The sequence below is a fragment of the Pseudoliparis swirei genome, chromosome 16 (genome assembly GCF_029220125.1).
Source record: "Pseudoliparis swirei isolate HS2019 ecotype Mariana Trench chromosome 16, NWPU_hadal_v1, whole genome shotgun sequence".
Taxonomy (NCBI): domain Eukaryota; kingdom Metazoa; phylum Chordata; class Actinopteri; order Perciformes; family Liparidae; genus Pseudoliparis; species Pseudoliparis swirei.
The window spans coordinates 21,447,429-21,471,860 of record NC_079403.1 but is presented as its reverse complement, the minus strand read 5'-3'; the positions used below and the strand labels follow the sequence as shown (position 1 = coordinate 21,471,860).

General features: G+C 41.2%; 1 protein-coding gene across 1 annotated transcript in view; it reads right to left on the bottom strand.

Moving 5' to 3' along the window:
- Positions 1-23,615: 23,615 nt before the first annotated feature.
- LOC130206680 (uncharacterized) overlaps positions 23,616-24,432 on the bottom strand; it is a 39,079-nt gene continuing 38,262 nt past the window's right edge. The window contains exon 5 of the mRNA XM_056434751.1: positions 23,616-23,821. Within this exon, the coding sequence (XP_056290726.1) occupies positions 23,616-23,821 (206 nt within the window). The remainder of the gene's footprint in view (positions 23,822-24,432) is intronic.

The window sequence follows — 24,432 nt, the reverse complement described above, 5'->3', positions numbered from 1 at the left end:
GAGAGCTGAACTTACATGAGTTGCACTGACTGATCATGTTGTCAGTGTTGTGCTGTAATTGGATTGGATTCAATTTATTGTCATTGCTAGAGTCCAGGTACAGAGGCAACGAAATGTAAATAAATACAACATTTATATTGGTAGTTCATCCAGCTGCTCATTGCAAATGTGTTTTTTCTTGTTCATATTGTGTGCGGTTAACAAATATCTTACTTGTTATCTTACACTTAAATTCTGTGTACCTGGTCACATCAATTTGAACGCTGGACCAAAATGACAATTAGGCCAAATAAAAAGTTGTAAGTCCAGTCTGGACAGTCGTTTTCTCTCAACGCCTCAATAGGTAGATCTTGCCGGTCATGAAGGCGGAGGTCAGGGATCTTGGGCTCAAAAAGGTTGGTGACCACTGCTGTACAGTATAGTGTGACACATATATAAGAGATATATTTGAGCAGAATGGACTTGATTCACATTGTTCTGGCATTTCTAATATTGAATGAAGCAATATCACGATCCGATTGGTGCTGACTATTATAATGTATACTTGTACTGTGCATAAGAATTATGTTTACACAAACTCCAATGCAACACGATGCTTCTGTGCATTTTGACTGCATATCTCGCCGTTATGGCAAACTTATGTCGCCTCCAATGAAATCTAATAGGGTCATCTCATGCTCTAAAAGGGATTTTCCTGGAATCCTCTCCTTCCACTTTGCATGTCTTCTCATGTCATGAACAAAAAGTAAAAACGGTGACACAGACATTTCAGACAAATTTAGAGCACCAATTGTCTCCTCTATTCCCTACGTTTGTGACCAGACTCAGAACATGCAAACATCCAAGATTGGCATTTGATCTCAGGTTCTATGCTCTTATCTCAGGGTTCTCTGGTCTCAGGTTCTATGCTCTGAACTCAGAATTCTCTAACCTTAGGGCTCTATGATCTGACCTCATGGTTCTATGCTCTAAAATCAAGGTTCTAAGCTGACCTCATGGTTCTATGCTCTAATATCAAGGTTCTACGCTGACCTCATGGTTCTATGCTCTAATATCAAGGTTCTACACTGACCTCATGGTACTATGCTCTAATGTCAAGGTTCTACGCTGACCTCATGGTTCTATGCTCTATTTTCAAGGTGCTCTGCTGATTTCGTGGTTTTATGCTGTGATCTCAAGGTGCTATGCTCTGCCCTCTTGCTTTTATGCGATGACCTCTGGGTTTTATGCGATGACCTCTGGGTTTTCTGATCTCAGGGTTATATACTCTGATCTCAAAAGGTATATGCTTTAACCTTCGGGTTCTTTGACCTCAGGGTTCTTTGATCTGATCTCAAGGTCCTCTGCTCTGACTTTAGGGTTCTATGTGCTGACCTCAGGGTTATATGCTCTGACCTCAGGGTTATCTAATCTCAAGGTTATATGCTCTAATCTCAGCATTCTATGTGCTGATCTCAGGGTTCTCTAATCTCAACTTTATATGCTATGATCTCAGGGTTCTATGCGTTGACCTCCTGTGTTCTATGCACTGACTTCAAGGTTCTCTGATCTTAGGGTTCTATGCTCTGACCTCTGGGTTCTGTGCTCTGCATTCTATGCATGCTGAAAGTAAAGAAGCTTTGTTCATGTCACAATGATTTGCAAATGCAGGACAATTGTTGAGTTGCACCTTCAAGGGGTTTTCATTGAGTTATGACCTCAAGCCTGACACTCAGACGTAAGTAGTTCAGTATTTTATAAATGTATTTTTAATGTAGTGACGTTACTTCCACAAGCTACTAGTTTGAGAACAGTAGTGCAAATGCACAACACAATGAACAAAAATGTGTTGTATTCAAGGTTGAATCTATAGGGAAGCATTACAAGATATTGTTATAGAATTAAAATTGACTAGACAGTAAGTTATTATATATATCTTGACTATGGCCATATTTTACATTCCAAAAATAACGCATTTAATACTATGTAAACTCTTTTACAATAATATTTAGAAGATTTAAATGTTTCCTGTTCATACATTTAATGACCCATTGATCTTAACAATGACATAGCTTTCAGTGCAAAAAAGAAGATCTTTTAATAAAAATGTAATCAAATGGTGAACGTGGAGAATGATGACCCCTAAATTTAACAATGCCTCTATTTTCCTTAGTCTCTTGTCTGCAAACTATCGTTTTATATCAATGGCAGGCTTCTGCAGTTGTGACTCAATTTAATTGGCTGCCAGAACCAGTGGAGCAACAGAAAAAATCAATCATATTGATCCAGCGTTCATGGGTTTGTAATAGGTTTTAGGGAAATTACCATGGAAGACAACAACAGGCATATACCATGTTCAGAGAATCTCAACATTATCATAAACTGTATGTTCATCTACATCATATTATATTACCCGGGCCTGGACTCCAACAATAACAGTTTAGGTCATAACACTGGGTTATGAGTCTACGGGTCACGCTTTGATGACTGCCACCGACAACTCCTTTTAATAAGAAAGGCCTCAGGGGAGCCTCATTAAAAAAATGAAACAATATGCATCTTCAGCCAGCTCTGAAAGTCGACAGTCGGAAAGGCTCGTCATGTTTTACCATTCAAATGAAATTGTTGGTTTGATTGTGTTGGGATGAACGGCATGTAATGGACTATTCCTTCAGTTTGAATTTTAATGAGTAGGCGGTTATTTCCATTCATTGTTTAATAAATCAGGAATCTATGTAAGCCCCCAGGGCAATTGGCACAGAAAACAATAAGATATGTTTGTTTGTTTGTTATTAAGTATCAAGTTTCACATCTTGTATTTTTTCATTCACAATCTTGTACTTGTGTGAAAGCAGTCACAGTTAAGAGGTTTCCCCCTGATAAGGACAGTTTTTGGATTTTCTAATATGTTATAGTAAACCCCAAGTCTGCATTCATTTACATCGAGCTTCAAAACAATTAAAATATCAAACTGTGCAAGTAAAGGAGCTAAACCTTTCAATACACCGGTATGGTTCTCTGAAAGCTATATGATTCTAATGAAAAATGACGATGCACCAAGTAACATATTTTAGCATTTGAGAGAGTCTTCTAAAAAGTATAAAGCCAATTTGTTTTCAGGAGAAAAATATATATATTTGTTTTATTCACAAAACCTAATTATTGAACTTTCTTGAAAGCGCAACTGATTTTTTTGTTTCACACAACTGTATCTGCAAAGACTTAACTTTCTTGACATTAGTTTTCCTACATTAAATGTTCATGGTAATTAAAACATGATTGATGTAGTACTCTGTTAAGATTAGGTTGGCGGTTTGGGATTAATAGTGGAGTCGATACAGACTTGAAGGATGGGACGAGGTCATCTTTTAAAACTAAAATTATTATTTTTTGAGGAAATAACATATGAACTGCAGCTATTGCATCTTTTAATTTTATTGAACCCAAAAAACATGAAACTATCTTTCCATGACCGCTAAGCACATTAACAGTACAATGTCACATGAGAACAAAATCCATGCAGTAATTACTGGAAGTTTCCTCCTCAGGGCATCGGGCACAGTGGCGTACATGAATATGTTGTTGGGGACAATGTGGATAGAAATAGACCATCTTTACTTCATTATCATCACCATAATTATTTTACTTAATTCAATTTGCTTGCCTTTCCTCTTTGGAAGTATTGCAATTACATGTTCATGTTATTCAGGGAAAAAATACACTAGATCCCAGTAACCAGCAGCCATTAATCCAGCAATTATGAAGAAAAGAAAGGGCTCAATCACACCAGCGACAACGCTCAAAAACGCGTCGCTAGCAAAACCTTTTTTTTGCTTCAGACGCGCCTCTTAAAAGCCGCGCGGCGCGTTTTTCTAGCGTTATTTAGGCACGCAGAAAAGTCAGCTTTAAGCACCAAGCTTTTTTTGGGCCTCTGCTCCGAAAATGTGGAAGAATTGGAGGAAGTGGAGGAATGCACTTATCATGATGAAGAGGAAGAAACGACTGCCGAGGAAGAATCTGAAATGGAAGAAGTGTCAGAAGTGGAGGACTACACTAATTATGAAGAAGAATCAACTGATGACGAAGAATCTGAGGAAGAGGACCCAGCTGGAGGAGAAGAATATTTCCAGTCAAAGGATGAGCGATTGATCTGGTCTTCCATCCCTCCCAGTGACGACACATGCTGACAGCAGAGAGGGCCGAGAGACGAGCCACCACGGCAAACGCAACGTCTCGTATCCATGACATCAAGTCCACCTTTGACCTGTTTGTGCCCAAGTCTATCGAAGAGGCCGAACATGACCAACAAGGAGGGGGGACAAGTGGAGGAAGATGGATCCAATGGATCTGCAGGCAGACGTGGGTTTGTTGATTCTCGCTGGCGTGCACCGATCCAGTAAAGAAGCTACAGCTAGTTTATGGCTTGCCGAGTCTGGGAGGGCCGTTTCCCGTGCTACCATGACACTCAAGATGTTCCATCAAATCTCAAGAGTGATTTGATTTGACCCAAAGACACCAGAGCAGATCGTCGTGCACGAGACCAACTCGCTCCCATGCGAGACGTTTGGGACAAGTGGGTGTCTCTCCTGCCGTTGATGTCCGATCCGGGTACTGATGTGACTGGACGAGCACCTGGTCGCCTTCAGAGGTCGCTGTCCATTCAAACAGTACATCCCGAGTAAACCGGGGAAATATGGAATAAAAATATGGGCAGCATGCGATGCCAGGTCTAGCTATGCATGGAACAAGTATACACCGGCAAACTGCTGGTGCCCAGTCAGAAAGAAATCAGGGCATGCGAGTTGTCCTTTACATCAGGGGTCCCCAACCCCCGGGCCGCGGCTTGGTTGGAACCGGGCCGCGGAAAAAAAGTGAATAAATAAAGTTGGAATTTTTTTTTTTTTAATCAGTCGGAAAAATATATTATTTTGAAGAAGGAGCGGATACACCCGTGTGTACGTCTGAGCCGCGTTCAGGAGTCTTAAAGTTCGGGTTTATCGCTGCAGGCGAGTCTCACGCGCCAAACCCTCTGCTGGCGGCACAGTGACAAAGAATCTTAAAACATATTCAACCTGCTCAATGAATTCTGTCACTTCAGGGAAATGACAACTGTTTTCAAGTTGGCCGATAAAGTCGCTGCTGTGTGGGCGAGTGAACAGCGGAATATTCTACATGTTTCAGACGTTGACCGGGTGGAAGAGGCTTTTAAAAGAGTTTGAGCGGTACTCCAACCACAAAAGACACGACTGCAAAAGAATAGACCTGCAACCCATTTGTAAACAAACCCACCCGGTGAATCGAGCCCGTCCGAGCTAGAAGAAAATGTCTTGGAGATGCAAATGACGGTGGCCTTAAGGGACATTTCACACAACAACTCTGCCGGTGTTATTATGACAGCGACCAGAACTCGGTTAGGAGCAGCGGACCAAACACACGTCTGTGTCGCCGTCTTCATTAGCGGCTCGTTGCAGGTAAACAAGCGCACGGCTCACACTAATTCGGCGTCATGATGAGTTGTAGTTTTGGCACTTTATGCCCTTCGTATAATTGCATGACGTCATATTTATTACGTCATTTATATTGCCGGTCCGTGAAAATAATTCCTGACACGGAACCGGTCCGTGGCTAAAAAAAGGTTGGGGACCTCTACTTTACATGACAGAAGGTCTCCACGGGAAAACGATCACCTGCGACAACTTCTTCACTTCATATGAAATATATAAATATAATATTGAAACTGAGTTGGGTGATAATTTATAACTTATGCTTTATAAACAGTCAAACAAGACAGGGTCATTTTGACCCCAGAGGACAACAGTTGGGATTATGTGCTGCCGTTCAAAGAATTGAAGTGGTTTAAAACCAGCATCCTCACTAAACTTTGACATATACCAGTCTGTGATGATCTATCAACACAGAAGACTCTGATCGTTAACTATAGTCAGAATAATTAATCATTTTATTTATTTGTACAAAAAAAATGAAGTAAAAGTTTATGTAAATGAGGTATTATTGGCCTTAAATTTAAAATGGAATAAAGAAATGCAGTGATTGTGTTCAAATGAAGCTGTTAAGGTGTAACACAAAATTGGGAGAAGTATCCACTTTATATTCATTAAATAATAGGCAAACCAGACGGGGTCATTTTTGACCCCAGAGGACAACAGGTGTGATTATGTGCTGCCATTAGAAAAATTGTAAATGATTCCAAAACAGCATCCTCACTAAACGTTGACATGTACCGCTCTGTAATAATTCAAATAGTCAAAATAATATAAAGTTTTTTAAAAAATTGGTACATTTCATTTCCGTTCAAAAACGGGGAATACTTTTTTATAAACAAGGTATTTTGGCCCTAAATTCCCGAAACAAAGAGAAAAATGTGTGATTATGGGTTGGACTGAAGTAAGACTAAAGGTGTAAAACAGAATTAATTGACAATTTATACTATATGCCTTAAATAACGGTCAAACCAGACGGGGTCATTTTTGACCCCAGAGGACAGTAGGTGTATGGTCAACGGGAGGACATTACGAGGGTTAAACATTCTGTTTAGGATGAAGATGTATTAATGTTCCATATGGAAGAAAACTGCTAAATAACTGCTGAGTTGCAGCACCATTGTATCGAAGAATGTATAAATGTATATATCCGTCTTTTGTCATAAATCTCTATGTTCTCACAAAATATACCGAGAATATCGGTAATATGTGATTAATCATGATTAATCCACAAAAACCTGTGATTAACCCGATTAAACATTTTAATCGTTTCACAACCCTAAACTTTACCAGTTCCTTCCTATTTCCGTGTGGTGTTCGCCGTACTCTGCTTTGACAGGAGATGCCCAATGTAAATGGACGATAAAAAACACCGTTAAAATCCCCCGTCTTTCGAGCAACCGTGATGTCCTTGAGCGTCCTTCCTCTCGCCAGTCCTTTATGTATTTACGCACACGCACTTCAAAGATCAGCACTATCCAAAGAAGCCTCCACGGACTGTTGAGCTGCAATGAACAAGTCATTAATCAGAGTCAAACGTTTCCTCTTAGATTAAACCGTCTCACCGAGAACACCGTGTCCCCCCCACATCCCCATTCTCTGCGGTGACGCCATTATAAAACGTTTATTTGCAGAAATACCGTGCAAGTGTATACAAATAATTACAGGGAAGGAGCAGTGAGAAGTGCGGGCCCACTAACACAGGACTTTTCCAATGAATCGCCTCTAATGCAGCATAATGTGGCATGTTTTCCTCTCCCGCTCCTCAAAATGGCTGCCACCTGAATGCTGTATAGTCAATTAAAACATAATACAAATTGATTTAAGCAGTCAGCACTCTAGAGATTAAGTTTCCCAAAGACAATTACATTTGAGAGAGAAAGCAGAAGAATGGTAATTCCCGATGATTTTTTCCCCCCTCCCTTCATTTCCCGCCGTCACATTCATTACGTGATATTTAATGGCATGCTGGTTGTTAGCGCGAGTAGCTTACAGATGTTCATAATCACGGAGGTGTCTCGACTACCCTGTGCGTTTATATTAACAATGCGCTACTACGTAGGCTCTTCTGTGTGCGGTGCAAACGTGTTTTGTCGGGAAGTCGTGGCTGCATTATCTGTTTGGCACTGATCGAGTGTGGCAGTAAAAAAAATAAAAAAATAAAAGAGGCACTGAGAAAGACGTGGGGAAGTGGCATGATTGCCGGGCGGCTTCGAGAGAGAGAGAAAGAGGAGAGCCGAGGTAATTTCCCTCGCCGCCGACTCGACTCTGTCGTTTGTCAGCCACCACTTGCGCCGCTGGCAGCTTTTGTGCCAGCAGCAGTCAATCACGCGGCTTATGAATCCGAGCCGCAGTCAATCGCCCTGCTTATGAATCCGAACGGCAGTCAATCGCTCAGTGTGGGAATCCATTGGTGGTTCCAGCTGGTCACATGAATACCTATAGCGACAGGACTTCCTGGAGGCAGGCGGGGATTCATCGCAACAAATAACTCACAGCGGGGGGGAAAGATGGCTGTTTGTGATAAAATATTCCCCATAACCAGTCCAACAGCAAGCCCCAAAATAATACGATATGTTGGACGACATTTTGAATGCTACACTTCCTGTATGAGCAGCGTCACTCAGAGGCAACTTTGCTGTCCGTGAACTGACCAAACTGAGGCTCCAGGTCATCGAAAAGAAAAAGATCAAAGACACGAACATGCTCAATGCTTAGCGTTTCCTTTTCAAAATAAAAGCCCCATTGTCTTTATGTGCACAGAATGATTAAATGTGTTGTCAATACAAGGCTGATATTCTGAATTACTTATTTAACAGTTAAAAAAAGAAACTTCAGTCACTTGAACGTCTCCACACATTAAGCAACGACAGTTAATTGTAGATCGCACACTTTGAAACTTAATAAATATAAATGACACTCATAATATATTTGAGCCGACACTTTATTGTCATTGTGAAAGGCTGATAATTTCTTATAATTCAGTGCGTCATAACACAATGCAGAATATTTTTTATGTTATGCCTGGATGAGATTGACCCAGATGGACGTGTTGTTATTATTGAAGCAAACAGCTCCTTCTTTGTGCGACACACAATTGCCATGAACAACACTTCCTGCGACTTGCTTTATCACTTTAAAATGATGTAGGACAGATTTAGACACACAATTAAAAAGTAAAATTAAAACAGCAGTTCATTCTGATTCTCAAGTTAAAGAGCACCAGACACGTAATAAAGAAACAATTTCATTTAAATGGACCTTCTTGGGAGCAGGACACCTCCTTGTGATTCTGGCAGCGCCGTGGTTGTTAAGTGAGGTTAATGATGTAGAAATTGGGGTGATGAGTTGCCGAGTGGTGCGTTCTGTCATGGGAAAATTCTCGTCCACCACCTGTTAGCTCTGGGTCTACCTCCTCTCCCGCAGCATGCCTGTGGAGGATAACACGGGCCTGGCTCGATTCCCACTACAGTGGTTGGAGGTTAAATGGATTCCACCCTGCCACACTCTTATCATAACTTTGTACCGTTATGGCAGAGGAGACCGCAAATGCAGTTCTCTAACCTCGGGCTAGACCGACCGAGGCATCTGTTACACTTAATAAAGTGCTGACCTAAATTTAACTCTACACTCAGCTCCTTATGTGGTCCAGGGAGAGCGGGAAACCGGGGCGAGAGACTTTTCCTTTGTTTATGAGCGCTGCCTCAAGTGCTTGTAAATTCATCTCAAAGGACGTAAATACGAAACGAAATAAGGCGTCATCAATACTTTTGGCAGCAGTGTCACACACATGCTGGGTTACAGGCAAACACTCATATGAAGGCTGATAACAAATCATAGGGAAAATCATTTGTGAATTTTTTTTTTTTACATTTACTGGTTGGTCCCCTAGTTGAGCTCTTCCGTCCAAACCCACTGACGTTTGTAATGTCAACGAATAAAGTAAAACAGTAGTCTATGTGCGGTTGGGGTGCAAATGTTAAAGCGGTTCCTGTGCACTTGAAATGAATCACTATTGAAACAAAACACAATAATTCAAGTCTGCATTCAAATCTAAAGAAATGTAATTGTGTATCGGGAACAGGTTTAAGGAATTAGTTCAGTTCAAGGGATATCTCTTACCATGCCTTTGTTAGGTTGTAGTAGTTTATTTTAATTCTGTAGTCTTGAGCTTTAAATTAATACATATAGAAATATATTATAATAGGAAATATTAGGGAGAATATTAATATTATTATGAATGTGTTATGAAGCATAGGGGTACTGTTTACTCGATGCAAATGATTCATGTAAATGGAAATAATTAATGTATGTTGCATGAGAGTGAATGTTAGTTTAGTATTTCAGAATTGTCAAAGCTGGTTGAAGCCCGTAAAGCGACTTTAATGCAGACAATAACACAGGACTTTTATTGTGAAAATACTTGTTTAGTAACTTGACCGGAAGTGACATTTTGACCCAGGGTTCATGACGTTTGACCCCTCCATTTTGATAGCGGACTTTTATCCAACAGTTAAAGGCTGAACTAAACCTTTGAGAGTAGGTGATTGGCTGATTAGCGACTAATACTCTGTACTGGGGAAATAGATTTCTCTTTCGTCTTGACCCGGGTGCTTCGAGCTTTTACCTGCATAACCACGAAACCCACGATCATGAGCCTTGATTGTTTGTTTATACTTCTTGCAATTAAATATTGTTAAACTTAATTCACGCGGAGCCTGATTTATATCATCTGCAAAGTGCCTAGTTTCAGATACTCTTATACCTTCATGAATGTAATCTTAAGAGTCGTTGTATTTTCATTATCTTCCTATCTACATATGCATTGGTTCCTCTTCACAAAATGTTTCTACAAGAGCACAGGATGGACAAACCAAACCGTGATTCTAGAGAGTCTTTCACGTTTTGTCACGGTGCAATTAGAGTGGACCCAAAAGCACGACTCAGACAGGAGTAACAAAGATGACGGTCTTTGGTTGAAAACAGGCTGGGTCAAAACCGGGAGATCAGTCGAAGAAGCAAACAAGTCCAAAAAGGGGCGGGGCAGAGAATCAGAGGTCAGGGCAGACAGGCAGGGTCAGAACAGGCAGGTCAGGAATATACTCTAATAACGCTGGAGAACTTGGCACGAAAACACAAGACAATCTGGCAGAGGACAAGTGGAAGTGAGGGAGCTAAATAGTGAGGGACTAATGAGGGGATGGGCTGCAGGTGAGAAGGGCGTGAGGACCAGGTGAAGGGAATGAGGGACTAACGAGGTGATCAGAGGCAGGTGAGGGGAGTTGGATTGACGAGATGGGAAGCAGGATCTGGAATGACATGATACTTAGTGACAGGATGAAAACAACGACTACAAAAAGGAAGGCATGGAGCTAAACTGTTACACGTTTTTAACGTTACCCGGAGGCTAGCGTAGTTTTCTGAGGCGCAATTTTAAACTGTCGTAACATGAAACGCCGTCTGGCCTCTACTGTTCCCAATGTAGTAGTGATGGTGAGATGAAGCCTCATGAGGCATCGAACCACTTCAGCCAATTGGTTCGAGAAAGGGTTCATTTCTCGAAGCTTCATGTGCTCACGAAACCACCTACTGGCCAAGTGTATAATCACAGGCAGCTGTATCTGAACCACATAATGTGATGCATTGAATGTGTGTGTGTCTGTTATGGCTGTTGGGAATGACTGAATTACAAAAATGTATGACCAAATAATTTCTGTACATAAATTATCACATGTGCAGAATAAAATATTGTTTTAATGTATTCTGTGTGTGTTAATGTTCCCAAAATGGTAGTATCATATGATATGGCAGGTTGTGTAATAATGTTATTATGTCACTTTAGGAAAATGGCATGGGCTTAAGCAGGCAGAGGACAGTGAACGTGTGTGTGTGTGTGTGTGTGTGTGTGTAACTAGGAAGAGGGCACTGAATATGCGTGTGTAACTTGGACAGTGATGTACAGGACAAGGGACATTTTATTCATTTTTATTCAGAAATAACAGTTTCTCAACAGTTCCATCTTATCACCTCTCTTTCTCTCCTCACTCTCCAAACTATTTCTCTCTCTAAACTCTCCAAACTCTCAACCAACAACCCACATGTTGAATGGAGCCTGAGGGGTTTATATTGCTGTCAAACCTCCCGGCAATATCTGAACCACTTCCCGAAGCAGTCACGTGGTACAGTCAGGCAGCGAGGCTTCGGACGTCATAATTTTTGGCTCCTCCCCTAAATGAAGCAAGCCTCGATACGCGCTTCGAGGAAATGCCCCCTCCATTACTCGACACACGCTTCGAAGCGTCGGCACATCTCGTAACAACACTACAATGTAGTGTTATTATGGTATGGACTCGGTGGCTCACGTTACCACAGATCTAGACAGGGAGAAGTATGTGGAGGGATAGTGAGTTGGCTATTACCTGCAACAAATCATACTCACTGTCTAATTATCTGAATCCATAGGCCGCTTAACTACTCTAGTGCGTCTGTTCACTATTTTGGTCCATGGTGTGAAATTTCTTCACAACTATTGGATGGATTGCTGTGTAGTTTGGGAGACAGAGATCATTCGGTGGATTTTAATTACTTTTCTGGTATGCTGACTTTTCCTGTGATGCCACCAGTTCGGGTTTAGGCACAATCAACACTTTTGTTTGGGTAGAGGAACCTTTTATAGTCATTTTTTAAAGCAGAATGTGTTGGTTTTGGACAGAAGGAGGGAAATGTGATCATGCTGAGTGTTGGCAGGAAACAATAAAAGTCAGTGTACTGCGTCAAAGGCCCATGCTTTGCCCAACTATGAAGCCTTAAATCTGGAGAGTCATACTTCATGTGGGCACATTTTTTGTTCATAATTGATTTTCCACAGAAATGTGTGCTGACAAAGTCTTGGGTAGTAATACAACATATGTTGAAACATTGTCTAAAGGTTTGTATGTTTCTACAGTGAGCTGCGTGAAGTCTGAGGAACTCTCTCAAGTGATGTCTCGTGAATCAAGTGTTTCATAACTCCAGGTTTGAAAATGAAAAGACATCTGCGTGGGCAAGAAATAGAGTATGAACATTTTTTGAAATGTTGAGGTCACCATCTTGGTTTATTGCAACAAGAGAAGACATAAGAGGGTGGAGCTAATTACAAACAGATGCAGAATGAGACATTTCTAGGTGACCAAAATGTTACAATTTACTTTCATGAAGAGAAAAACACACTGAAGGGGTTAAAGTTGTTTCATTGGCATTTCAATCACAAGATAGTAACATCCTGCTTTATGGACTATTTAACTCTAAATGGACCATAATGTAATTAATTGAAAAATACTGAACTGAAAATACTTGAACTGCTGATTGAGACAATAAATCCACTTGTCAGAACCGGAGGTCGCCGCCTCATGCCGCCTCACCCTCCTACACGGCAACTTGTATTTTGGGTAATGCAGGTGGCAAATGTTGCAAATAAAAAATGAGACATCCGGTTCACCTGCATCAGTTTCCTTACTTTAACAAAAAAGATGAGCAATGCTACATTACTGACTTATTTGACATACCACAACTACATGGTACCTTCAGTTGGGACATTTGTAAATAAAAGACTGGCATACAATGTCAAGCAGATTCATTTATTTAACGTTTAGCTTGTGCCCTTTTCTTACAAAAAAAGATTTCCCTTTGTCAAATTTGTAAAAGAAATAAACCTTGAGGCAGACCGTGGGTGAAATCAACAAAAGTTTTTTTTCAAATATGATGATTGAGATTCATATGGCCTGTATAACCTACAGTGCGTTGTTCATCTTGAATATTTTACTTTCATTCATGAAAACAGTCCTTCATATCCTTGAATAATAATAATTACATCAGCTGTCTTACAGTCTTCCATGGCTAATAAAGAGAGAATCATTGTATAAACCTTGGTGTGTATTCAGAACATTTTGAGTTATGTCATAACTGACTTCTTTGCTACAATTCACAATTAATTGGAAGCCTGATCCCAGCATGTAACCTTCATCTGCTCTTGAATGCAAAGAAAAGAAAACCTGCAGGGGAGAAAGAACGGGGGCAAAGAGCTCCTACTCTTCCGTGTGGATTTACCTATCTGTCACGACTTTATGTGGTTGAAATGGAAAAGAGAATTGGGCTATGTTTACAGCACCATAAACCTTTCTTTTAAACCCAAGGACTTGGCCACCCTGAAACTGTAGCGTAATACCCATAAAACTGAGGCTAACGCCGTCTTTTAAATCTGATAAAACATTTATCGATCTCGTTTCATTCGCTCCTCCTCTCCCACCTCCGGGTTAATAGAAGCGAATCAGAGGACGGCAGAAGTACCGAGGGTAGTAAAGGTTTGCATGCTAACGCCGTGGAAGGCCGACAAAAAAGAAAAGAAAAGACGGAGCTGTTGGAAAGAAAGAAAACTCAGTTTGATGGCTACTCTGTGTCTGCAGCACTCAAACCCAAATTCCATTTGTTCTTTGTGAAAAAGCAAATCTTTCGGAATGCGGAGCAAATATATTGCTTATTTTAAAAGGCTTTAGTAATTTCATAAAGCAGCCCATCTCTCTAGATTTCATCAAAAACAAATAAAAACAACTTTAGTGTGTTCATAGTAATGAAGAGAAACGTCACCCAATGCACTTTGGTTCATTGATGTGTTTCTAATATATTTTGGGTGACAATGGAACTCTATGGCACATGGATTTGGCGTTAAGTGTCTTGCCCAAGGACACATCGACATGGGTAGCGGAGCTGGGGATCGAACCGCCGATGCTCTAATTGAAGGACGACCCTTCTCCAACACTGAGCCACAATATGCATCAGATCTATCAAGTTCTTATGCATAGTCTGGTTTTATTTATCTCTTATGAATCTCCGTTATTATGAATAATAATTATCAGAATTAAATGACAGAAGGGTATTCAATGGTTTAGTTTGACATGTGGCGCTCAAGTCGAAACAGTCTTTGGACGGTCTCTTACCGGTTGGGTGTGCCCAGTAAACCTCAGCTGAACCCCTGTATCCACGACCTCGTTCACACACAAAAATGGACTAGATGATTTATTAATATATCTAATTTCACATATTACTACACATTGCATGTAAAATGATCTCAACAATATAATTCTGTGTATCACATACTGTCAACAATGGAGCGCTATGGTAGGCAGGAATAACATATGCATACACAGACACATTCATGAATTTATTGTTGATTCCGATATATAATTTGACAATAAGGACAATATAAATATTCCCAGTTTTGCCAATTGAACCTAAGGATGACTATCGTTGTTTTGCTTCGTGTTTCTGATGATATCTGCCAGTGAAACCGTGTTATTATCTCTCCTCTTTACCTGCCAAAAGCAATATTGGCTCGCTCTGCCTCCTCCCATAGATGATGTTGCATGCGCTTTGTTTTTTGTCCGTCCGTCTGCCTGAATAGAAGAGGAGAAAAAGAGGGAGGAGGGATCCATTTGTTCATTTCAAGAATCTCAGAAAGAGGTTTACTGCTTCAGACAATTTACATCCCCAGGTCTTCTTGCACTCATTCCCATTTTATTGTTACATATTCATCGACATAATATTTCATGTTGCAGACACTAATAGCAGAGCTTTGGCTGGAGTCCCTGCAGTGAGTGACTGGCGACTGTTCTTATCGAATAGGCTCACATTCAAGAAGTTTAGCCATTTTAAAAGGGGATTGTGCTTCCTAAATTGTATATTGGGTATTGAGAATATATCATTTCGTAAAAAAATAAGGTATATGAACATATCTATATTAATAAGTACAATATACATATTTCTCTAGAAATATATGTGAATATCTACATCTGTCTGCTCTGCGTTAAAGGGGAATAAAACAAGGTGCTCGTTTCTCTCCGTCACCTTTTTGTTTCAGCATTTCACTCTTCAGCAGCATCCGGCAATGAATACTCCGCCCCCTCAACAGACTGACGGCCTCTTTCATTAAGTCGGAGTCGTGCAAGTTCGATTAGTACTCGAGCGCGTCAGATGTAGGCAATGCGTCGCCACCGTAGATGTCTGGCCCCACAAAGAGGAAATAAGGTGTTCCATTTGTTCGTTCGTCTGACATTACACGCAAACATATGGCATCCAACGCACGGAATTAACAGAATGTTCTTTAATTAAGTGTCTTTTAAGGAAATTCAAAACAATGATTGGTCCAGGAGGGGTGAGACGCCATCTGTTTAACTGTTTCTTACTCACGTCCAACATCTCAGAGGCACTTATGAGATTTCCATAAAACTGTGTTGTGTCTCCTTGTTGTTTTGGCATTCTGCTTTAACGGCCCGCTGTGGGATGGAATCAGCGGAGGGTGACACGGATGACATTCTTTGCTGTTGTCTTGATATTGCATCTCCATTGTTGGCGCTAAATGCTAATTGCTGCAGTGGCTCTCTGCGGAATCGGCGAGGAGATAATTACATGGTGAGCTTAAAGTGGAACAAACACATTTGTCTTCTGTGTCATGTCCTGATGAGGCTGAACATAAATTCCGCTGCTGTGAATGTAAAAGCTGATGTTAACTCAATTGTGACATAATGTGAAAAAGTTTATATTTACCTTCGCATTGAAAATGCGGAAGGTAATGTTTTGATCGCCATTTATTTATTTATTTATTTGTATGCGTGTTATTCGCATAAGTAAAAAAGTATTAAACCGAATCGCATGAAATTTGGTGGGATGAGTGGTTATTATCCGGGGACCATTTGATTAGATTTTGGGATAGATCGGGTCAAAGGTCATGGTCAAGGTCATTAAACGGTCAACATCTTCTTTTTACCATAGCGCGGTCAATTTATATCCAATTGGCATGCAAATAATGCCAAAATGTCCATAATTCAATGCCCAATCTTGTGATATGCGAAGGTATGCGCTCTACCGAGTGCCCATTCTAGTTCTATGCTGTATTATTAAGGGGCGAAATAGACCCTGGAAACTCGTTCACACCAAAAGACTCGCAACGATTTACTCACGTGAGTTTATTCGCCCGACATGTTGCGGTTTATTCACTTCATTCGCGCCTTGGAGGGGGCGTGGCTTATCTCTGTGGCTTTTCTCCGTTAAAACCGGAATCATTGCCGCCGTCCACCATGGAAGAAATAAACGCTATTTCTGCCTTATACTTGTTGTGGACATCCCACAAACGTCGGAACATCTTAACGGTCACGTGTTTGGGTTCATAACATTAATATGATATATTCATACATGACATCACCCGTAGGCTCACACAGCTCGGTGGCTTTCAGCGACTACGTCTAAATGACTGCCGCTTCCAGAGCTACTAGAGCAGCAGCCAGTTAGATTCACCAATGGCTCCACGTCAGTAATGAAGGGCGGAGCCTCTCAACGCTGATTGGCTTTCGCAACTCACCGTCGGACGAATTTTCAGACGACTTCGGAGGATGAGGCCAATTTTTCACTTCGCTCTATTCAGCTCATTCGCGCCACGTCATTCGCATTAAAAGCAACATTTGCGTAATTCGCAACCTTTTGCGTCTGTGCGTTGACTGCATGCGATCTTCTCGCGGTAAAAATGTGCTACGCTTTTGGCGTGAATGCAACATTAGCGTAAGGAAATGCAATTCAACTACTCACCATGTGAATAGGTTTCAACCAGTTATGCAGGTTTCATGTCGCGGACGCAACCTTTTCCATTACATTTGCATTGAATTCGCCTGCTTAGGTCTTTGTGTGAGTGCAACACTGTTCTCTCTACATAAGTTATATTTATTTATTCATGAAGACACTGCAGCAGGAACACATTTTTCTATGGCACCGATTGTCAGTGTTCATGTCTTTCTCTTTCTTTAATGCCATTTTGGTACAAAATATAGTGTTTATGTGTGTGTTCTGATGTCTCAGGCAGTGCCGTGGAGTTGATTCATGATAATTAAGGTACCATAAACACACAATCCATCTGCAAATGTTCACAACATATGCATGAGAACACATTAATTTTCTAAATCCATTTATCCTGTATGGAGAGCTGCAGCTTATTCCAAACCCCATTGGGCAAGAGGCATGGGATGCACTGTACAGGTCATCATTCTATTAATCCATCAAGTTTTCCTTATATCCATCCACCCATCCATAATTGACCCACATCGTCAAACCCCCAATTAACACTGCAAGTGTTTCATAAATGTTTTTCACTCTCACATCTCAGATGCACAACAGATACGTTCTTATTTGTTACCTCCGCTCCTATGCACTTCCCTGTACGCTTGTAAACATGACATCGGTGTCTCTGGCTGCACAGCAACGATTTAGTGGCAACGATGCAGCCGGCAGCGTGTGTAGCTATGCTAGCGGAGTACTGCTGCTTCCGTTAGCTGTTAGCTAATCGGCTCAACCTCCTTCAAAATCAATGAAAGTGACCAAGTGGGTTTTCTCCCCACGTTGTCTCTGGCTGAAGTGCAGCAGTTGAGCAGTGGGGGAGGGGCACTTGAACTAAGGCTGCTGAGGGGCACCAACGCCAACTCGCAGGGGGGCTGCACGTTGACGATCATTTATATAACTCGCTCGCCGTCTCTCAAATTAGAGATTTAGTCCCTGTATACAAATCTTAACACAATAACATGTATTTGTTTGTGTTTTAAAGTGTTCCGTTATGTTATTTTTTAAAATCCATTCCTTATTTTACTTGAAATGAGAAAAGAACAATGTTTATTATTAGAGTATTTATTAGTTAGACATTATTGTGACGTTCCGGATCTCTAACTGGACCTCGTTGGGTTAATTTAATACCCCTGTTTTATAATATGATGTTATATTAAATGATAGAGTGGCATTATTTTAACATTTCACGTGCAGGTCTATGGCAGAATGAAAAAATGCATTCAAAATGAGTGTCAAAATGTTTACAATATGTTGTTGAATACAGACCTGTGACTAAGCTATATATTTTGTTTTATGTAATTATCTTCATACACAATTTTGATAGAAAGAATTATTGCTCTGTAATCTGTATGCAAATGTGACGGGAATTAAAACAATTAAGCATTGTAATTTGTTCAAGAAAGGTTGATTGGGACATTAATTATCGCTGCATAATACAAAATAAAGCAGTCTAAATTAGTATGTAATTAAGAGCAGTCCTATAATAGGCTCTTTTAATGATGCAGAGTATATGATGGCAAGGGGATGTAAATTGACCACATAATTACACCATGAAGCTATCAAGAGAAGGCCAGTGTGAAAGAACCTACACACCCACTCAAGATAACATGCATTGCATGTATGTTTGTCGAATGTAATAGCAAAGCAAAGGCTAAATATAAAAAAATATATTATATATAGCAGGTAGGTTTTTCCTTGCAATAATTTACTTGTTGGTACATAGCAATAAACATAGAATATTTAAAATATAAAGAAAAATAGTCTAGAGATAATATAGTCCAAAAGATTCTTTGAGCCAGATATGGTGACTGTCCATGAGACGTTGTTCATACCAGCTGCGTTAGAAACTTTTCTTGTGGCATGAGGTTTTGGTCTTGGTGGACTTGATGATGGCCATGTAGAAGTGCACCATCTTGGACACGGTCAGGAAGTACATCCTCCTCTGGGCTTGGTGATGTTCTCGGCTGATGTTGAGCATACTCGACATCTTGATGATTGTGCAGAGTGAAAGAGATAGCCTCAACATTGGGCTGCGCGGTGGTGTAGTGGCTAGCACTGTCACGGCACAACAAGAGGGCCACGGGTTCTTTTCCCAGTCTGGGCATTCTTTCTGTGTGGAGTTTGCATGTTCTCCCCATGGCAGCGTGGGTTCCCTCCGGGTTCTCCGGCTTCCTCCCGAAGTCCAAAGATATGTAGGTGAGTAGAAGTCTAAATTGCCTGTAGGTGTGAATGTGAGCATGAATGGTTGTCTGTCTCTATGTGCTCTGAGATGGACTGGCGACCTGTTCAGGGTCGACCCTGCATTCGCACAATGTCAGCTGGGATCGGCTCCAACGCCCCGTGACCCGTAAAGGTGCGTTCACACCAAAAGAGAAACTATTTTTCGCGTCGCCCAAAACGCGTGAGTTTACTCGCTCGACCGTTCACCGTGTTCAGGCCATAAGCGTCGAGACGCTGCGCGAGGGGCGGGGCTTATCTCCGTGTCTCGTCTCCGTAAAGACCGTCATCATCTCCTTCATCCACCAGAATAACTAACCACTAGTTCTGCTTTATATTTGTTGTGGACGTCCCACACACTAACACCCTCGTGTTTGGGTTGATGACATCACCCGTAGGCTCACTCAGCTCGGTCACTTTCACCGATGAAGTCACTGTTACGTCTGAAAGACTTCCGCTTCCAGCGCTACGAGAGCAGAACTCAAGAGTTGATTGGCCCGAGTTGCGAGATGACCGCCTCAAAGTGGAAATATTTCAACTCGGGGCGAAAATAAACGCGCTGCTGTAAACGCGTCGGCCACATCGCGTCGCCTCTAACGCCCCAAACGCGCCGCCCGGGAAAATATCGCGTGTATCGCAGCCACAAGCGTCTGTACGTTGACTTTTCATGGGATTCGGTCGCGTGAAAAAATAGTTTCGCTTTTGGTGTGAACGCAGCTTAAGAAGGATAAGCGGTATGGATAATGGAATGGAGACTCAACATTGTCAACTGGGGGAACATTTTTTCCATGAAAGTATGGCTCTGGCGTGGCAATGTTGTCTATCTTGTCGATCCACCACTTAGGTCCAGACTGAAATGTCTAAAATAACTGTAGTGGCCATTTGTCCTTCAACTTGAAACAAAACTAAAAATCAAACCGCCACTGATGCACCGAGGGTTTCGGTGTTGACGCATGCAAAAAGAAGTAATGTCCATTTCCGCCTGTTATTATTCTGATAATTTATTTCTTAAACCAACAAAAAAGAACAAACAAAATGTTGACACTTCCTCTCTGTGCTGGTAAAAAAAAACATTGGCCACCCTGGTGCATGCTGGTCCTGTGCCTACCCACCTCTACATATAACCACAGGTGCCCAGTGTTACCCAATCAGTGAACCTAAAACTAAATATATTAAACTAAACTACAACTATCATAAGAAACAACTAACATATCAAAATATAACCTCAATAAACAATCAATATTACTTTACAATAAAACCTAAATAAAAATGTCAAATTAACCCTTGTGTTGCCTTAGGGTCATTTTGACCCGAATCAATATTACACCCTCCCCCCGCCTTAGGATTAATTTGACCCCATTCAATGTTTAATGTCGGTGTTCTTTCGGTAGTCAACAAACAAACATAAAGTGCCTCACACTTAAACTTGGAAAACAATATTAATTCTAATAATTTTCTGGAGGTTTTAATTGCTGGCGTCAAATTGAACCCAAAGGGTAAAATATGTTAGTAAATATAAAGGTAACAGGAGGGTGAAACATTGAATCGGGTCAAAATGACCCATAGGGGGGGGAGGGGGGTGTAATATTGATTCGGGTCAAAATGACCCTAAGGCAACACAAGGGTTAAATAGCTCCAACAATAACTATAACTATAAATCCAAGACTTTGCTAATCCTCTGTGTCTTCCTCTAGTTTAACCTGCAGGTCAATGCGGGGCTACTTGTAGTTCCGAGAGTCTTAAAAAGTAGGATGGGAGCCAGAGCCTTTAGTTATCAAGCTCCTTTTTATGGAACCAGCTTCCACCTTCAGTCCGGGAGGCAGACACAGTCACCTCGTTTAAGAGTAGACTTTCCTCTTTGACAGAGCTTATAGTTAGGGCTGAATCAGGTTCACCTGGTCCAGCCCCTAGAGATGCTGCTATAGGCTGCTAGGGGATGTTTTAGAATACACTGAGCACCTATCTCCTCTTCTCGCTCTACTTATGGATGAATTTACATCTCTCCTTTGCATGTTTGCACCTCAGAAAACTTTAGATTCTTTGTCATGGTTATTTATGGAATTATTTAGCGACCAATTTAGTTGCTTTAACACACTAGACAATGGAAACATCTCAAATAAACCTCCATGAAGGAGGATATAGAGCAGTGCCCATCTGAAGACATAAATGTACCTGCTGAATGAGATGCAGAGCCACGTAAATATGAGTTTTCATAATGTAGCCCACAATATGCAAGCTAGCAAGAAGGCAGAAGATATACACCAAGCATTGCCTCTGCAGCATCGCGATTCAGAATTTATGTAATGGGCATTTTCACACAAGAAGAAGTAGAAAACACTCTCCAGAGTTATTGTTTTGTGAGACAGCCAGTGAACATCACATCCGATACACTTAGAAATGGGGATGAGACATTGTTGGTTGTGTTCATTCAATTAAAAGGTGGTCGAAACATCTGACTGAGGACCTTTCTGGTTCTACATACACTACCTGGAAAAAGTTTTAGAACACCTACATTTCTCCAGTTTTTATTGAACTGTACACAGTTTAATTTCTCAATGTACTCTAAACAATTAGAGATAAACAAATAAATCATGGAATTCAATTCAATTCATTATATTTGTGTTATTATTCAATTCCAATTTACAAAATTTGTCTCGAGTGCTTTACAATCTGTACACACACACCCCTGCCCCAAAAAAAACCATCGGACCAGGAAAAAACTCCAAATAACCCTTCAGGAAAAAAAAGGAAGAACCTGGAGGAGAAAGAGGAGGATCTCTCCTAGGATGGACAGATGCAATAGATGTAATGTGTGTACAGAAGGACATTTTAGGTTCAAATACATTCAATGAATATGACAGGACAAGATCAAAGATAGCATAAGATTTCTTTACAGTGGTGTTGGATGCCCAGGCAATGCCGTCTACATCAGGGATTAAAATTACTGGCCGGTTTTGTCTTTTTTTAACAAGAAGTTGTTTTTAAAAAAGTTCATAAAATCATTACCACTAAGGTTGTAATGGGGGTGGGGAGACGGATGCCTTTTATGTTTTAAGACTATCAACTAAACAGCGGGATTGAGATGATTAGTTGAGGCACCATATGCGTTCAAGCTAAACGACGTTGCTTCCAGTTTTTGGTCTGAGGGGTTATACCAGGTCAATCTGGGACGGACTAAAGACAGAGTCCCTCTGTTGTTTATAGGGAGCGTGGTATCGAATCAAATAGAGAAGAATCGCTTCTTTAAATTTAGCTACAGCGAAACTTTTGACTACTGACGTAGTATAAAAGATAAGTTCAAATGAGTGTGTGGTCTGACAGAAGAGATTCTGTGGGGAAGGCGTTCAAATGCTCAAATGCGCAATATAGTGAAGAACAAGAAAGCGTGTGGCCAAAGCTGTGAGTGGGTTTCTGTACTCTGACAGAAGCCAATCGAGTCCAAACCTGTGCAGATAGAAACACAAATCGAATTGGCTGTAGTGTTTTCCAGGTTGGATGTGAAAACTAAAGACACAGGCTTTCAAATGAGGTGTGTTTGTAATTTTGGAATTAATTAATTAATTAACTCGATTCAAAGATGGCTCCACCCCTCTCTCGCAGCCGCCTCTCGGGATGAGTATTAATATGACTTGGAGAGTCGATTCATTCAGGGCAGACATATTCTTCATGGCTCAGCCAGGGTTTCAGTTAGGCAAAGAGAGGAGAAATTCACCAGATAGATTTATTTTGACCTATTGCTGTTTGTTGTAAAAATGTTAACTTGTATAAGGTTGACTGCTCTTCTGCTTACTTTTTACTTTTGATTTATTTAATTGTGGTGGAGACACAGTCTCTACTACTCTAAAGTCAAGGGTGGGTAACTGCTCGAATGGAAGAGAAGGTGTTAAAAAACTACTCTGCTCCTCTGTTCTTCCTGATCTGACCTGGGTTGTCATAGATTAAGTCGGTGATCAATGGTCATATTTATAGAAAAATGAGGCAGCGCTCCGTCAACGGGGGATGGATGTCTCTCTCCTCATCAGATCAGTTTTCCCCAGAAAGAGTTGTCTTTAGCCAGCTGGGCACTCACCACCCAGCCAAAAGCTGGTTGAAAAGGGGTTGAAGACGACATTGTCTGCAAATTCTGCAATTTGGAGAGGGGCCAGAGAAAATTTGTATTACAGCGTAGCATAACAACAACACACGATTCCACATTTTTAATTTTTAATTTTTCCGGAGGGCGCCGCGCGGGCTTACCGTCATACAATCGGCAATCTGACTCATCATATATATCCAGCAGCTTCAGCAAAGCAGCCACACGCCCGCTCCCGCTCTGGGAGGCCTGCGACACCGGTCGTCTGGTTCGCTATTTTCACGTTCTGACTGATAGAGCTCGATAACCAGGGTGTGTTCCTCCAGCGGGTGGTTGTGAGCAGGAAAACTGGTTGAAGGTTCGAAGTGGTTGGTGCTGGCGGGCGACTGTGTGAACTTAGACGAAGACACCCAACCTGCAACCACCAACCGCTTGCTGCGTTACCCGCTGGGCACACTTAACAGCGACTGTAGCTCCGCGCCCGGGCTACGGGCTAACTAGCAACTAGCATAGAGCGATGAGGGAGCCGCATCTAACCCACACTTAGACCTGACCTGCCTCCAGCAAAATAAACTACACTGTTTGCATGTATCGTATCATCATTAAGGAGGCAGGATAACTATACATGAGACACACTGAGCAAGAGGGAGCGGAGGAGAGAAGAAGAAGTCATGCTCTGCTGGAGGCTGGCAACAAAAGCTTACGGAAGAGTGGGGAGCAGCTGGGAAAATCAGACTTCAGATGCGGCAAGAGGAAGAACAAATGCGAAGGTAATAATGTGTGTGCAGGGAGATTTAGTATCATTTTGCTATACTCGTAGAGCTTTCTTTTTACAATGGAAATCGAATATTGTTGATAAACTTCTAACAGCTGCAAGTTAAACTATTACTTGTTCCCTGAAAAATGCCTTTTTGTATAACTCTGAAATATACATTATCGTTTAGTTTTCGGAAACCTAAAATGTTTTGCTAAAACTCTGGCAGTTTGCAGCTGACCTTTGAACCATTTCAGGTTATTCAATGGACT